General features: G+C 33.4%; 2 protein-coding genes across 4 annotated transcripts in view; one reads left to right on the forward strand and one right to left on the reverse strand.

Annotated features, from left to right (window-relative positions):
- Positions 1-16,709, forward strand: part of LOC126777711 (lysozyme-like) — a 127,400-nt gene that overhangs the window by 87,264 nt on the left and 23,427 nt on the right. The window contains exons 1-2 of one of the 2 annotated variants that reach the window (XM_050500865.1): positions 9,358-9,431; positions 11,280-11,436. In XM_050500865.1, coding sequence (XP_050356822.1) covers positions 11,298-11,436 — 139 coding nt within the window. In that variant the 5' untranslated portion in view covers positions 9,358-9,431; positions 11,280-11,297. Of the gene's footprint in view, positions 1-9,357; positions 9,432-11,279; positions 11,437-16,709 lie in introns of those variants that run through there. The other variant, XM_050500864.1, reaches the window with a different exon arrangement.
- The window catches only part of LOC126777626 (slit homolog 3 protein), a 114,841-nt gene that overhangs the window by 28,516 nt on the left and 69,616 nt on the right, over positions 1-16,709 (reverse strand). For both annotated transcript variants that reach the window (XM_050500724.1, XM_050500723.1), the window contains exon 2: positions 2,543-2,696. In XM_050500724.1, coding sequence (XP_050356681.1) covers positions 2,543-2,696 — 154 coding nt within the window. The remainder of the gene's footprint in view (positions 1-2,542; positions 2,697-16,709) is intronic.

Raw genomic sequence — 16,709 nt, forward strand, 5'->3', positions numbered from 1 at the left:
TAATAATCTTAGTAAAGTTTTTTTTCCTATGTTGCAAGAATCTAAAAAAATCCTAAAAATATGTTTATCCAATATAACCTTCTAGTACTTAACTATTTGGTATATTCACTAGTAATAGTAAATATGTACGTAAAAACATATTTTGATCGACAAAATCTATTAAAATCTCGTGTCAATTAAAAGTAATATTATCTTTGTCACGCTTCTTCGATTTCACAACGAGAATATATATTATGTAAACTATAAGCATTCTTTAAAATAAATATAAACAATATATAAAAAATAATTAATACATCTTTGTGGCTTATATTTTAAATACAAAAGTCTATAAGGGATGCATCGAAATTTACATGAGACTAATTGTGCAAGTTTCGAAGAATGCCTAAATAATTATTACTCAAACATAGTTCAACAAGAATTTAACTAAATTTGTGTATTATAAATATTATTTCATATTGACTGCCACGTTTGTCTAGTGGCTAGATATAAGGTCGCTGATCCAGAGTCCTGAGTCCTGGGTTCAATTCTCAGGTCGGGCCAATAAAAAGTTATTGGGTTTTTCTGACAGAAAATTCTCAGTAGCAGCCCGGGGTCTGGAAGTTGGAAGTGTATTCAACCCGTCCCTCGGAAAGCACGTAAAGTTCCAACGTCTTTGCCCCTGCGCCTGAACTCTTTCCGGTCGTGTCGGTTTGCCGACCCATCGGATTATGAGAATTAGGGAATAGAGAGTGCACCTGTGTTTGCGCACACACTTGTGAACCATAATATGTCCTGCGCAGTTCGCTAATCTGTCTTGAGATTGGCCACCGTGGCCGAAATCGGTCTGGAGGACCTTATAGCATATTCGTATAAACAAAGTAATAATTGATTAAAAAAAAAATTTTTTTTTGTATGTTTCCTTTAATTTATTTCAATGGATAGTTAGCAACGTATATCTTATAATAACGAGTTAAAAATAGTCTTAGTCCAATACATGCCAAAACTTAAGCCGGCAACTTTTTCGTTTAATTAAACTTAGTGGTTAGCTGGTATAGTAGTATATATGTACTTAAATTTAAGATAAGATTATTTACCTACTGTTGAAATATTAAAAATAGTTTTAAAGAACACAACTACGAAAGAAAACAAAATACACGAGGCGATTTTCATTATAAAATGTATACTAATGGTTAGACCTAAAAAAATTGTGTGTGGTGGAGTTAAGTCGATAGCGTCGCATAAATATTTGAAACTTTTTATAATCTGTTTCAAATAAAAACGAGAACGCGAACTAAAATGATAAATTTTGAATACGAAAATATCTATGACAAATATATTGCTTGCGATTTATACGAATTTAAAAAATCCATTTAATATTTTATTTAACAAATATTAGTTTATACAATGGACAATGGTAGTATAGATAAATCAGCTTCGAGACGTTTTTGTTTTTATTTATTTATTTATTTATTTGTAAGTAAGTGAAACAAACAGCATATTTTATATTACATAAAACTTATAAACCTTAAATAACACACATGCCAATACAGTTTCCACAAATAATTAATCTGGAAGTGAACATATATATAAAAGAGATAAAACAGTAAAATTAAATGTATGGTAATTAAAAAAAAAAAACTAACTAACAAGTGTAAAAATGTAAAAATGTAATGTAATTAATTTGTAGTAGTAGTAGTACACACAACAACCAAATTCAGAATTAAACAATTCGAGCTGAACCACGTGTCTTGAACTCTCGCATAAATAACGTTAGACGTGTCATAACACTATTATTCTTTAATTACTAGTTCATAATAAAATATATTAGTTAAAGTATATTTATTAAAATTATTGAAATTATTATTAACAATGCGTTTCTACGTCATTCTTTGTTTTTATCGAGCAGAAAACGACAAAGGTTTCAATTTCATTGCCGCAGTGCATTCTCTTATTGAAATTCACACAAACAAGGTTAATAGGAACGTAGAAACGCTCCGTCCAATGAAATATTTTCACAAAGTGAAGCTAGTGACATATGTACTAGTACGATGATCTTAGCTAGTAGAGATTTATGTACAATAGAAGCAGTCAGCTTTTTGTCCTTTTGTATATAAGGGCTATGATCCATATTAGCCAATATTAATTTGAACTTTACCAATTAATAAATTTAATTAAAGAGCATCACTCAATACAAGATTATATAGATAATAAAAATATACTTAGGCAAGACCACTGACCATTTTTTAAATTTTACATTAAAGCATTTAAGAACGTTTTTTCGGGAACAGTTGCATAAACATACATTGTCCCACAAATTAATGTTTAACCCTGTGTGGTTTCGTAATAGTCATATCTAGTTTTTGCTTCGAAATCTTATATAAACAAATAGGTATTTACTGAAAATTATTTATTCGTCTATAATACTGTAATCAAATCAAATCTAAATTTATTTGATGCGAAAAATCGTTCAAGCTATAAAGCTGAAATTGGTTCATCCGTTTAGGAGCAACGATATCCCAGATATACCTTAAGATACAATAAAGCATTACTATTCTAATATTACCTGTAAAGCTGTATGATCGCCAGCGCATCGCAGAGTATGAGGTAGATCGCACGAGCACTCAGCGGAGGGCCGTGCACTCAATTCAGGACAATGCCACTCTGTCACTGCGTGTGATACCGCGCACAGTATTGACAGCGCGCCCATTAGCCACATTCTGTAAAAAAATTGTAATATAATATTCTAGTAGGTGCAGTTAAAATGAAAATCTATATCGGACTTCATACAAATATAAATACAAAAAAAAATATTGATTTAGATTCAATATTTTTCTTGATTTTAAAATTTTAATTCGTTTGTTATATTTTTGTCATAAAAGTTTATTTCCACCATGACTGACAGGACTGATGCAATATTTATAACATTATTAAGATGATCAATGATATATTTGAAGTGAAACTTCGTAGCCATTCGATGGTCAATAGGTGGACGAGAATTGAGAGAATAAATATAATAACGTTTTAAGAACGCGTCACATTGAGGTACGTCTCGTTACATGAGAGAGAAGAACGATATTATGTATATAGTAAGCGACAAAGAGCTATATATTTAGGCAGTTAATATCATCTTTTTAAATGATTGCACACCCTGCAAATGAAACGATCGCCTCCAGGTTATCTCAAATTTAAAAAAAAAGTATATATAATTTGGCTAGTGTTGTATAAGTGTATTGCACTTCTTGTAAAGGAATGAGATATAAAAAAAACCCCGCTGAATTCCTTTTGCCGGTTCTTCTTAGGTCTGAGGTGTTTATTTCCGAACCGGTGGTAGATTTATGACAATCAATAAGCAAGTGTAACGCTTCTATATTGAATAAAGATTTTTGACTTTGACTTTGACATCTGTATGGTGTTGCCAATGCAATTTTGAACATGTAAAATCTAAATACTTAAGTTGACTTAAACCTGGCTTGAGTTTCAGTACAAGTCTGTCTGATTAGGACACTACCCACTAATCATATATTCTACCATTAAGAAGCAATACCTAGAAATTTTGGGTTCCGTTTGAAGGCTGAGTGAGCCAATGAGCCAAACAACCACAAGGGATATAACGTGACCATTTACCATTAGGTAGGTAAGTAGGCAGACTGAAAAGTGAACCACGACTTGCAAATCTGCCTAGTACTACAATAAAAAATTCATTTCTCTTTCCCAGAAAGCTTATCATTTGTTGCGAATATTTTTCTCCATTTACTTTGCCACAAGTAGACGTTAAGCTGAATTATGTGACAACTAACTAAATTAATGATAAATACAAAGAAATCCAGCATAAAATACCATTATATTTTTTACATTTTTTAAGCATATTATAAACAGTTATGTATAGTTTGTCATCTTGCCACGAAAGAGCTTAAATTATTTCCTTATTACTCATTTTATATAATATGTAATATAATTAGAATCAAAATACATATATGCCATTGATATTTAATAAAAAACTAAATATATGACGTATTGTAGGATAACGGCTATGGCGGCTCTTCTAAACAGACACTCTATTTGCACTGGGAATATCATAGCGCACAAGTATTTGAGCAAAAAAAGATTCCCTCAATCTCATAACCCAATGGAACGGAAATCATACATTACCGGAGAGAGCTCAGAGCCATGCCAGAAGTTTGAAATTGACAACTACAAATCTCCATGCTACTATTGACAATTTCCTGACAAAAGATCTTAATAAGTTTTCCTTGTATGATCCGGAATATGAGGCTATGTTTAATTATTTTAACATCTCTGTGTTATGTCGCATATATGTTGAATAGAAAATGTTTTTTTTTTTTTTGTAAATATGTATTATGACTTAGAAACATGTTGTTGAAATGAGACTAATAAAGAAAATGTCGGATCCCTTAATTATCCACTCTTATTTCATACTCGGGTGTGTAATCTGAGAAAATATGGCAGAATACACGAAATAATAATAAAAAACTAATAATAATTCGAATTTTAAATAAGTTAATAAAAATTATCATAATACTCAAAAAATCAAAGTTGATGAAAACGTCTATCGATATTTGCTGTCAGTATAAACCAGAAAGAACATAAGAAAATGAAATAAGAAAGATCTCAAAAGGTAATTTCTTCGTATCCAGAGGTACTTGTGAGAGAATTGCCACAGCTATGCGTGTGGCTGCGACATAATGGCGCATTTCCACTGACTGACGGCCGGACGGGACTCATACTCACCAAGTTATAGGCGACTGCGAATAAAAATTTTCTAAAGAAAACTGAATGTGCAATAACGGAACGACATAAATGTTCTTTAGAAAAATACATTTTTAAAAAACCAGAAAGTATTTTGACTTTTTTATAATTTAAATATATATAGTTTTTTATTGAAATTTATACAAACATATTTAATTAAGCATTATCTAATTTTTACCTTTTAAATACAATAATAAATCTAGTCATTTTCTTTAGTAATATTAATTAAAATAAAACGTATAAAAAAAATATTACACAACAAAATAATTTCATCTTTTTTAAATTATAAATCTGTCGTTTACGGGTGTAATATTTTTTTGAATCGTCGTTTGTAGTTCGACCCTAGGACCTTTAAATAAGATTGATTAAAAAGTTTAAAAGATTTAATGCCCAATCTTATTGCCTCCACGATTTACAGAAGGTCAGTTCACTTTTATTAAAAAAAAAACGAATTTCGAATCATGAAAGGAAATGGTGCTATTACTAAATGTCTTCATAATACTATTTCCGCTGTAGAATTTCCAGTTTCAAGCCCGTAATTTAACGACGTATGTTCGATATGTTGTCAGAAAACTCATCATGATGTCCAGAATATTCTTTACTTATATTTTTTACAACAAATATTGTTAGTGGCATACTCGTATGTAAATACTTTTATATTTATTTAAATTGGTGCATGCCCAGTGGTCGAAATTCAACGAAATCTAGATACCATAATAATATAAGTTTGTATGTTTCAAATATATATTTATACTCTCATATTCAAAATGTTTTATTTATACCGCTAAAGTAAATAACCAATAACTACCAAACAAAAAAAAACAAGAAAATCATCGTGATACACTATCTTCATGCGTGTATTCTTAAAATGCTATAATTATTACAGTCAAGTTAGTATATTACTATCTGACATTTCACGATCTTTTTATGCTGAGTGTGTTCTTACTGTTGTATCTTTGCTTATATAAAAAAAAAAATTTTAAAAAATCATTGACACAGGTGTCAAAAGGGAGTGCAATAAGACAGGGTATTATATTTTGGCCTATGTGTGTAATATTTGGACATACTTATATATATGAAGTACCCTCCAAGCCTTTTCCTTAAAAGGAAAGTAGGCTTGCATGAGCTGTTACTTTACTTTACTATTTTTAAATATAGATAATATTAATGAAGTTTATTGTCATATGTTCTTAACTCTATATACATGCTCATATCTTATCATTTGGTACCTAGAACTACATTAGACCTGATACGATGGGAACAACTCAAACAGGATTATTAGATGGTTGACGGACGGTCGTTGGCCCATATCTCAAATAGATTGAATCAGCTCAAAGCACCTTGAGAAAATGTACATTGTAACAATTTCGTTATTACATTACAGTACAGTAACAGCCTGTGAATATCCCACTGCTGGGCTAAGGCCTCCTCTCCATTTTTGAGGAAAAGATTTGGGGCTTATCCACCAAGCTGCTCTAATGCGAGTTGGTGAAATGCACATGATGTATTCCTTCCCGTCAAGCACGAAATAAAGACAAATTAAGCGCATGAAAATTCAGTGGTGCTTTCCCGGGTTCAAACCCACGATCATCGGTTAAGATTCACGCGTTCTAACTTATGATTATTTATATATAAAGAAATATATCATAGTTTTTAATTAACGTAGTAAACATTTACAAGAACTTAAAATTTAAAACTGAACTGTTTTAAACACGGTTACAAAAATAATTAAAGAACATTATTGTTTATTTATTTATTTTAAATTTATTTATAAAAGACGGTCGGACCTCGACACCTGTCACAATCGCGTTAAACAGCGAATGGACCATCAACTACGAAAACTAAGTTAAACTATTAAATTAAAAACCCTCCTTCCTCAAATAAATACGTAATATTTTTTTTTTAAGATTATGCCTAAGATCATTATAATAACAACATTAAAAATAAATAAAAAATACTTTAAATGTTTACAATAAATAATAATAGTTTTAAAATTAAATAAGAGCAATAGTTTTCTATTTATTTAAAAAAAAATTAGGATACTATCAAAATATAACCAAACTCGCTATTGATGAAAACACAAAATATAGAGTTGTATTGACGGCTATCCTTTTAAAGCATAATAAAGTTTATTATAATTCTGCATTTTTTATTTATGTAGCGGCATAGTAGTACTCTATTATAATTAATTCTAGTAGAAAATAAAAATATAGTCCATTCATAAATTTATTTTAAAAACAATGTTCTAAGCTACTTGAATTGAAAATTAAATACGAGAGGTGAGAAAGTATTCACATTAATCGCCTCCAAAGGACAAGCTTAAGCTTTTACGGCGACCAATAGAAATTGACCTTAAAATTTTACTTTTTTTTCTAAAAAACCAAAACAAACACAGAAGTACGAAGACCGCATTATTTTGGTTTATTTCGGACCCTTAGCGATACATCACTAAGAGTTAATGCCCCTGACATTTACCACGCTTAATAACAGTTTCAACAACAAACATTGTTTCAAATCCATTTTCATTTTCATTATTGTTGAGAATTATAAAGGCTTTGTAAAAATGTGGAGCCCTTTGTATCGTGAGGTTTTGTTTATGAAGTGAGGTTCTGGAATATTAATTTGATAGAAGAGTGTTTTTATTCTACATCATTTCTTTTACATCTACATTTTGTAATTTCGTTAAAGAAATGTAAAGAAATATATTTGTTTAACCCAATGTTTATTTAATATTATAGAAAGGAAATAAAATCACTTTAATATTTAGGACATTATAATTTATTAGTTCAATTAATAGAAAATTTTCGTAACTGTTGAAATATATATGTAATATTTTGTCCAAGCTTTATTATACAATAATAATAATAATGACCTCCAGACCGATTTCGGAAACGGCGACCAATCTAAACAGAGATTAGCCAACTACGCAGGAGATATTATAGTAAACAAGCTTACTGTAATATCTTTTGCACAAACACAAGTGCACTCTCTATTCCCTAACTCTCATAACCCGATGGGACGGCAATCCGACACGACCGGAAAGAGTTTAAGTGCCAACGGCTTTGGGAATTGAACTCGGGACCTCTGGGTCTGAGGCCTTACATCAAGTCACTTGACCAACGAGGCATTATATAATATTATAATTCCTAAACTACAATGTATTTTGTAATAAGGAAGAAAAAATTAAATCCACTAATGTTTTAAAGTAAAATATAAATATGAATGTATGAAATGGATAAGAATGGATTGATATTTATTACATCGCAAGTAATTTTATTACAAGTGCGACACAGCGTAAAAGTAAAATGAAACGGACGATAATATGCTTAAATGTTGGAAAATTCCAGAACAAAAACGCATAAAACAAAACATATATCTAATGGTTAGGTGTTACCATTGCATAGCTGTACGAGTCTCCTAACGCCGTTTAAAAAACTGCGAGTCTTTACGCTGAAATCGCAGCCATAAATGATCCCGGGAACAGGGGTTTAGGCGATAGCAAACGCGCACTATACTTTTGTCTGGAGTGTTCTTTAAAGGCCATTGTGCATTCAATCGCTATCGTAAATATAAAGAATACGGTATAAATACCATTTTTGAAATTTCGTTTCTATAATTCTATATACGTTTATTGATTTTTTTATATAGTTTTTATGTTTTGTATATTTTCAGAATCAACTAATAACTCATTTAATTTTATTTATAATCGTATGCACCTATGATGTACTCTTGTCATGACATATTATTAGATTTTCAATTAAGTATCAGAATAATAATGAAAAATGTTGTATGTAATGTTTGTTTCATAATTTTCACCATTTAAAAATGTTAAAAAGAGAAATGTCCAATGAAATGTAAAAATGGAACAAGTTTAAAATAAACCTTTCGTCTCTTAACAAGAAAAGAATGTGGTCGTCACGGGATATCCGGCAGTTGTGAAACGTCGAAATTAATGGATATTGAAAGAAATCATAATTAAATAAACAAATGAATAAATATGTTGTAAAATAAACAGATATTTTTTTAATAAAATAAACATAATTTTATTATTATTATTATTATAGAACGAAATATATCGTACATCAGCTGGGAGTAGAGAGCGGCACCGGATAGGATACAATGGCATTAAAGAACCTCAGAGCACACGAGTATATTTTAGACCTCAGGCGCTTCAATAGATGTTACTCATAATTATTATTTTTTATTACATCTTGTAAATACACTCACTTATCTTCTGCTTATATTCACGTTAATTAAGAGAGATATTATACGATCATTTTGTAAGTCACATCTATCTCAATAAATTATATAACTACAAAAGCAACTGTAATTCAGGGCTATTTACTTTATTTTGTGTTTGACTTTGACTTTTGATTGTAATATTTGTGACGTAACAACGTTCCAAATCTGTCATGTTTGCTAAGCTGCATGTGTTTCCATATATTTTTTTACACTATATATATATTTTATCACGACTTAATTTGATTCAATCGATTGCAACTTAAAAAAACCGAAAAAAATATTCTTTCTTATAAGAAAATAATTCTTATTTTGCGTATCTTGTGTGCTAACCCTTAAGTGCGTGCGTTAGATGCGTGCAATAAATCATTGAATAATTGACAGGGGCCCTGCGTCCTGAGTAACAGTTAGTTGCACTTGCATCTCCTGCGCAGGCTATTGTTAAGGTAATGTCTCCATTTTTTACTATAAAATATATGTTCAAATATCAGTTTAACGTAGGACTTTAAAATAATAAATTAAATGTAACATTCACTACAGTAACGATTTGTCCTATAATCTAGTATTTCGATGATTTTTTTGTTTTTAACCAATCTTGTTGTCTCATTTGCCATCAAGTCGTAACATATTGAAGAAATTCGAATATACATATTTTTATTGGCTATAATGTAATTATTAAAAAATATCTAATTGGTCTGAACAATCCATAATTTACATTTTACAATAAAATGTATATTTTTATTACGCTAACTTTTTTTAAATTTTATATTGCAAGTAATGCCCTAACTTTTCATTAACTTCTGCTGCTTATAATTCAAGTTAATCAAAATATTATACGACTATTTTGAAAGTCACTTCTGCCTCAATAAATATGCTTATATAGTTTTTTTTATTTTTTTATAGAATATTTAGGCGGACGAGCATATGGACCACCTGATGGTAAGTCACCAACGCCCATAGACATTGGCATTGTAAGAAATGTTAACCATCGCTTACATCGCCAATGCACCACCAACATTGGGAACTAAGATGTGATGTCCCTTGTGCCTGTATTTTGTTACATTATAGTAAGAAACCGTGCTGACGCGTTCGTAATTACTTTTTAAATCACCTATCCCACCGACCGTTATCAACAGTAATTTATAGTTTTATAAAAAATATTAATTCTAGTTACTAAAATAATAATTGTGGGTAACAATCTAGCTAAGTATAATTGTTTAATTTTAAAACGTAAACGCTAAAACAAAATGGCGGACGGGCCGGTTGGCGTTGTTGGTAGATACTTGCCTTTCACGCCGAAGGTTGTGGGTTCGATTCCCACCCAAAACAGATATTTGTGTGCATGAACATGTCTGTTTGTTCTGATTCTGGGTGTAATTATCTATATAAATATGTATTTCCAAAAGAAAAGTAGTACATGTAGTATATCAGTTGTTTGGTTTCCATGGTACAAGCTCTGCTTACTTTGGGATCAGATGACTGTGTGTAAGTCATAATCATTCTGTGTGTAAGTATAGTATATTATATTATTTTTATAAAAATATCATTTGAGTAATAACTTTTTTTATAATTATGAATAAAACAGACCTCTTTGTTCTTTTTTTTAATTTATATTAAAATGAATATGTAAGGTATATGGATAAAGATTGTTATAAATATAAAAATGTAATAAGTCATAAGTCATCAAAGTATATGATCGTAAAGTGTTAAATATTTGACATTGTCTTTAATAATTATAACATTTAAGGGGTGCGCATCAAAATAGCGTATCACCGTAAGTCCGTTGATCATATTTCATGAGTGAGATACGAATTGAGTCCATACAAAATAGAACAGTAAAAAGATACATATTACCTAGGTTATTATGTGACAAAAATGTTTTCAAAAGGCTAAAGAAAGAAGAAGGAAAAGAACTATTAATGGCATATGTACGTTTTTATCTTCTATAAAATGTATGATAACTTGTTATTATAACAAAGATTTGTTTCAAGAATATTTCCCCTACCAAGCAATACTACGTTGATAGAACCCTTAGACGCGATACCCAATTACATGGTATTACACGTTTATATCTCGATCCAATTCGAGCTATAAATACGACTTAAAAATATGTAATTGTAAAAATATATAATTATTTTAATTGCATAAGACCGAAGCATTAAGTTTTATCATTAACAAGCATAATTTAATTAGCAAAGTAATCGGTTGTAATTTCTGAAGTATGTAGATTAATTCTAATTTTTATAAATTTTGTATTAAAAATATATTTTTAATATATTTGATTTTTATACCAGAATTCAGAAATCTTCACAATGAGACGTCAACTGGTGCTGTTCTGGCTTGCTGTGTACTTAGTGACGAACATAGAGGGTCATGCAAGAACCTTCACTCGCTGCCAACTCTCCAGAGAACTCCTCCGGTACAACTTTCCACGGGCTTTGATATCAAATTGTAAGTAATTATTGGTTTAATTAATTGCTTCAAATGCGTTTCAAAGATTAGAAGATTAATTTGCGATATTCATTTACTGAAGTAGTAGTATGGTTCAGAACAAAGAACACGTACTAAACAAAGATATCCGGTACCTCAAATTAATTTATTAAGCTGTAAAGTAAATTAAATGCAATCACAATCTGAGATATGTATTTTTGCACCATTTTTATGGAAACAGCAATGATTTCAATCGCTGCTTGTAATTAATAAATGTATTTTTCAATCGCCATCGTCACATTTCGTTAAATATTTTAAGACATCAATTACTTCATATAACGACGCCCCAATGCCGTCTAGCAATGATTTTTGGTAAAATTTTCTTCAAATTGCATTCGTGATGTTGATAACCGACTTACAGTTATATATATACGCTATTTTGATGCATATATCCTTTAAATATTATCATTATTATAATCGATGTCGCATATGACATTTTACGACCGTGGGTTTATTCCAAACAATTATTAAACTAGCTATACTCTCTCGCTTTAGTGCGATTAATTTCAACGTAGACATGTAAAATATAGCAGAATATAAATAAATAATAATAATAACCTTATCAAGAATGTTTTGCCGCTACCAAATTTAATCAAAAGGGAAAATAGCGTTGGAAAAAGTATCCAATTTTCTTTAACAAATCCGGAGACAGAGAAATGGATGAGAACAGACGTTTGAGGTAAAAGTAACAGTGCAGTTAAACTGAAATGGAGCCTGACCATCTAACCACGAATTGCAAAATTTTAAGAGGATTTAATTTTCATTAGAACTTATGGCCCGTGACGATGGAGCTAAAAAAACTTCAACGAGATAATGTTATACGAATTAATACGTGTAAAATAAAAGAAAAAAGAATTTAAAATTTCACGAAATAAACATGGAATAAAATCCTTGCCTGTCATGTATAATAGCCGTTTTTATAATACGTATAGAAAATTGTAAAATTACTTATTTGATATCAAATGTTTTCACTTGATTGTATAGTGAATTGAGCTAGCGGAATACTTGCACAGCGTCTATCATTCAAGTCAGTAACTTAACCCAACAAAGACTATCCCAGAGGTGCTGACAACGCTAGCTGTGAGATGGATGCATTAGCGAACACAGGACTAATCAGCAAAGTACCGCTCAGTTCTCTCGAGGCGTATGATATATGTTGAATTACAACTAGGCTTTGACTTGGGCGCTTTGGTAGAAAGGGCTTAGTGGCTTATATGAAAGGCGTTGTGTTTGTATACATTAATGAATTGACATTACTATTCGAATTTACATTTTAATTTTTAATGATTTTTTGGTTGAGTTATGACATATCAAGACATAAATCCTTATAATAAGCTCTACGATATCAGCTTAAAAGAAAGGACGGTTCCTTTCTTTGAGTTCTTTTATCGACTAGACTTCATTTTCTCGTTGATCTAGTGGCTAGATGGCCGTAAATTCCGAGGTCCTTGGTTCAAACTCCAGGTCGGCCAATAAAAAGTTATTAAGTTTTTTCTGTCCAAGACGTAGGCGGTTGGTCCTGCAACTGGATTCTTTCCATTCGGGTCGGGTTGCTGATTCATTGGTTCATGATAGTAAGAGAATAGAGACTTTTTAGAGAATTGAGCTAATATCTCTTGAGATTGGCTGCCATGACCGAAATCGTTCAGGAGAACATCATCATCAAATTAAAGGAAGAAAGGAATGTAAATAAACTTATTCATTTCTCGAATCGATACGCCACGAATAGTCGAACAACACGTCTGCGGCATTTACGCCAGGCAGTATCTAAACCTTAGGATTACTGATCTATAATGGGATTGTAAATCTTATAAAATTTGGTTGAACAAACTATTACTAAGCGCATCTACTTTTTGTCGTGAAACATCTAATATGGTGTCGTATTAAATGTATTTTTTTATATATATAGAAAAATCTGAAAATATTTCCTATTATAAAAAAATATTTTTTGAATATTATCCGTACAAAATTATTTTGATGTTTTACATCTGCCAGATGTCGCGCGACGGCTGACTTTTTTTTAATACAAACAAAAGCTAGCATAGCTTATTTTTCTAGAAATAAAAATAAGAAAATTAATATAAGATGCTTAAGATCAACCAATAATATATATTGTATTAGTTATCGAACAAGAATTAATTAGTGATATGCCTACTCTTGGTCTGAATCGGTCGAACTTAAAGCGATTGAAAGCAACTTCGGCTGTTATATTACTCATTGCTGAGTATCCAAAACTTCGATTTGACTTCATCTTTGGATGTACGTGGATCTTATTGAACATCGGTTTTATTAAGACATATCGAAATGAAGATCAAAACTTTGTGTTAATTATTCTAATTTGCTTTCAATTTCATATATTAATTAAATTTCTTTTTTCAGCTATATATAGCTGAGTGTATGTACGAAATGTTTGATTTTATCATGTAAAATAACTCTGAAAATAGTATAGCATTGCTTTAAATATAATTAAATAAAAACGATTACTTTTTTGCGTATTATTTATCTACCATTTTAAAATTAATACCAGAAAAATTAAAAAGAAAACCGTAACTTGTGGAAATTCTTTAAAAAATCAATTTTTTAATTTTTATAAAAAATAAACATGCATGGATTCGTATTATATGCTTTTATATTATTGTAAATGCCTGTATGCCGTGGAGTACCGGCTTAGAATAGTACTCCCCCAATCTCATCCCGTGGGTGTCGTAAGAGGCGACTGAGGGACGGGGAAAAGGGGGGATGGGCAGCAGCGTCCCCCCTCCCATAAACATCTTACCCCCTACTGCGCTCGCCAACACGCCTGCCCAGCGCGGCGAGTATGGGCAAACCCCTCCCTTAATGGCAGATGCGCCCAAAAAAAGGCCCCCAGTTACCGGCAAGCCCGCTAGGCCCGACCAAGGTAGCGGTCGCGGTATCGGCAGGGCAGGGGGTGCTAAGAATCACCGGTTCACGGCAGGCTACCGTATAAAACGACTGAAAATGGCAACGTATAATGGACGCTCGATGAGGCTGGACCATCACCTCGCCGAATTAGAAGTAGAGTTAAGTCATATAAACTGGCATATACTGGGGTTATCTGAAGTCCGAAGACAGGGGGAGGACACGATAACTCTAGAGTCCGGTAACTTACTCTACTTCCGCGAAGGTGATAACCTCTCCCAGGGTGGTGTCGGTTTTCTAGTCAAAAAGGATCTCATTAGCAGCATTGTGGAAATCAGTAGTGTGTCGAACCGGGTAGCGTACCTTGTCCTAAAACTTTCCGACAGGTACTCCCTGAAGGTTGTACAGGTATATGCGCCAACTTCGACATACTCTGATGATGTGGTCGAAGCGATGTACGAGGACATCGCAAAGGCCCTCAACGACACCTCGAGGGCCCACTACAATGTTGTTATGGGAGACTTTAATGCTAAAGTGGGAGTACAAGATAGCGGTGAATCGAAAGTCGGACCTTACGGCTTGGGCTGCAGAAATCACAGGGGGCAAATGCTGGTAAACTTTCTCGAAGCGCAGGGGCTTTTTTTTGATGAATTCTTTCTTTCAAAAAAAGCCTCAGAGGAGGTGGACCTGGCGAAGCCCCGATAACGTGACAAGGAACGAGATAGACTTTATCATTTCGAATAAAAGGCACATATTTAGAGATGTTTCAGTGATCAACAAGTTTAATACCGGAAGTGATCACCGCTTGGTTCGAGGCACTCTAAATATCAACTTAAAAGCCGAAAGATCGAGAATGATGAGGTCTACTCTCCGACCTACCATGCTCCAAGCTGCTCAAGGCTCCGAAAAGTTCCAAATGGAACTTCAAAATCAATTCACCGCGTTGGAAACCATAAGCAGCATTGATGAGAGAACCGACACGCTGGTCAAAATACTGCAAAACACATCCCGCAAGTGTTTTCCGCCACAGAAAAGAGACAACGCACCAAAACTCTCTGCTGAGACACTCGAGCTCATGAGAAAACGACGAGAACTACCATCGTTTTTGTCAGATAAGGCCTTAAACCGAACAATAAAAACGCTGACGCGAAGCGATCTCCGACGCTCCAATACCCGTGCCATCAAGGCTGCGATTGAGCAAAATCGGGGATCGAAAGTGTTCGCTCGCAAGTTTGGGAGGCCGCGTCTGACAAAACTTAAAACTGAAAATGGTGGGGTCGTTACCTCTAGGCCTGAGATTATCGGAGAAGTAGAGAGGTTTTATGGGCAGTTGTTCTCTTCAAGATCGGATAAACCCGTGGGAATCAGTATGCGCCATTACTCCGAGGAGCTCCCGGTCGTTGACCAAGGAGAGATTAGGGCGGCTCTAGAACAGCTTAAAAACAACAAAGCTCCGGGAGATGACGGAATCACAACAGAGTTGCTTAAGGCAGGCGGGACTCCGGTCCTGAAAGAGCTAGCAAGCCTCTTTAATTCCGTCATCCAACATGGCAAGACCCCGGAAACGTGGAGCGGGAGTGAGGTGGTACTGTTTTTCAAGAAAGGTGATAAAACCCTCTTGAAAAACTACAGACCAATCTCCCTCCTGAGTCACGTGTATAAGCTGTTCTCAAGAGTCGTCACGAACCGTCTCGCCAGACGACTTGACGAGTTCGAGCCCCCAGAGCAAGCCGGCTTTCGATCAGGCTACAGCACCGTGGACCACATCCATACTGTTCGGCAGATTGTGCAGAAGACCGAAGAGTACAATCAGCCGCTGTGTATGGCATTTGTGGACTACGAGAAAGCCTTCGACTCCATCGAAACCTGGGCAGTGCTCGACTCATTGCAGAGATGTCATATCGATTGGAGCTATATCGAGGTACTGAGATGTCTGTACAACGCCGCTACAATGACTGTCCACATCCAGGACTGTAAGACGAAGGCGATCCAACTGCGCAGAGGGGTGAGACAGGGGGATGTAATATCCCCGAAACTGTTCACCAACGCGTTGGAAGACGTTTTCAAAACGCTGGATTGGACTAGGTATGGAGTCAATGTAAACGGCGAGTACATCTCACACCTTCGATTTGCCGACGATATCGTCATCATAGCAGAGTCGCTGGAACAACTCACCGAAATGCTGCGTAGCCTAGGCGAGTCTTCCCGGTGTGTCGGTCTCGGTATGAACTTGGACAAGACCAAGGTCATGTTCAATAGGCATGTCGTGCCGGGACCGATATACGTCGAGGGGAAACCTCTCGAAGTTGTTAGTGAATATACCTACCTAGGACAGATAATACAAGTCGGTAGGA

The sequence above is a fragment of the Nymphalis io genome, chromosome 23 (assembly GCF_905147045.1).
Source record: "Nymphalis io chromosome 23, ilAglIoxx1.1, whole genome shotgun sequence".
In the NCBI taxonomy this organism is placed as follows: domain Eukaryota; kingdom Metazoa; phylum Arthropoda; class Insecta; order Lepidoptera; family Nymphalidae; genus Nymphalis; species Nymphalis io.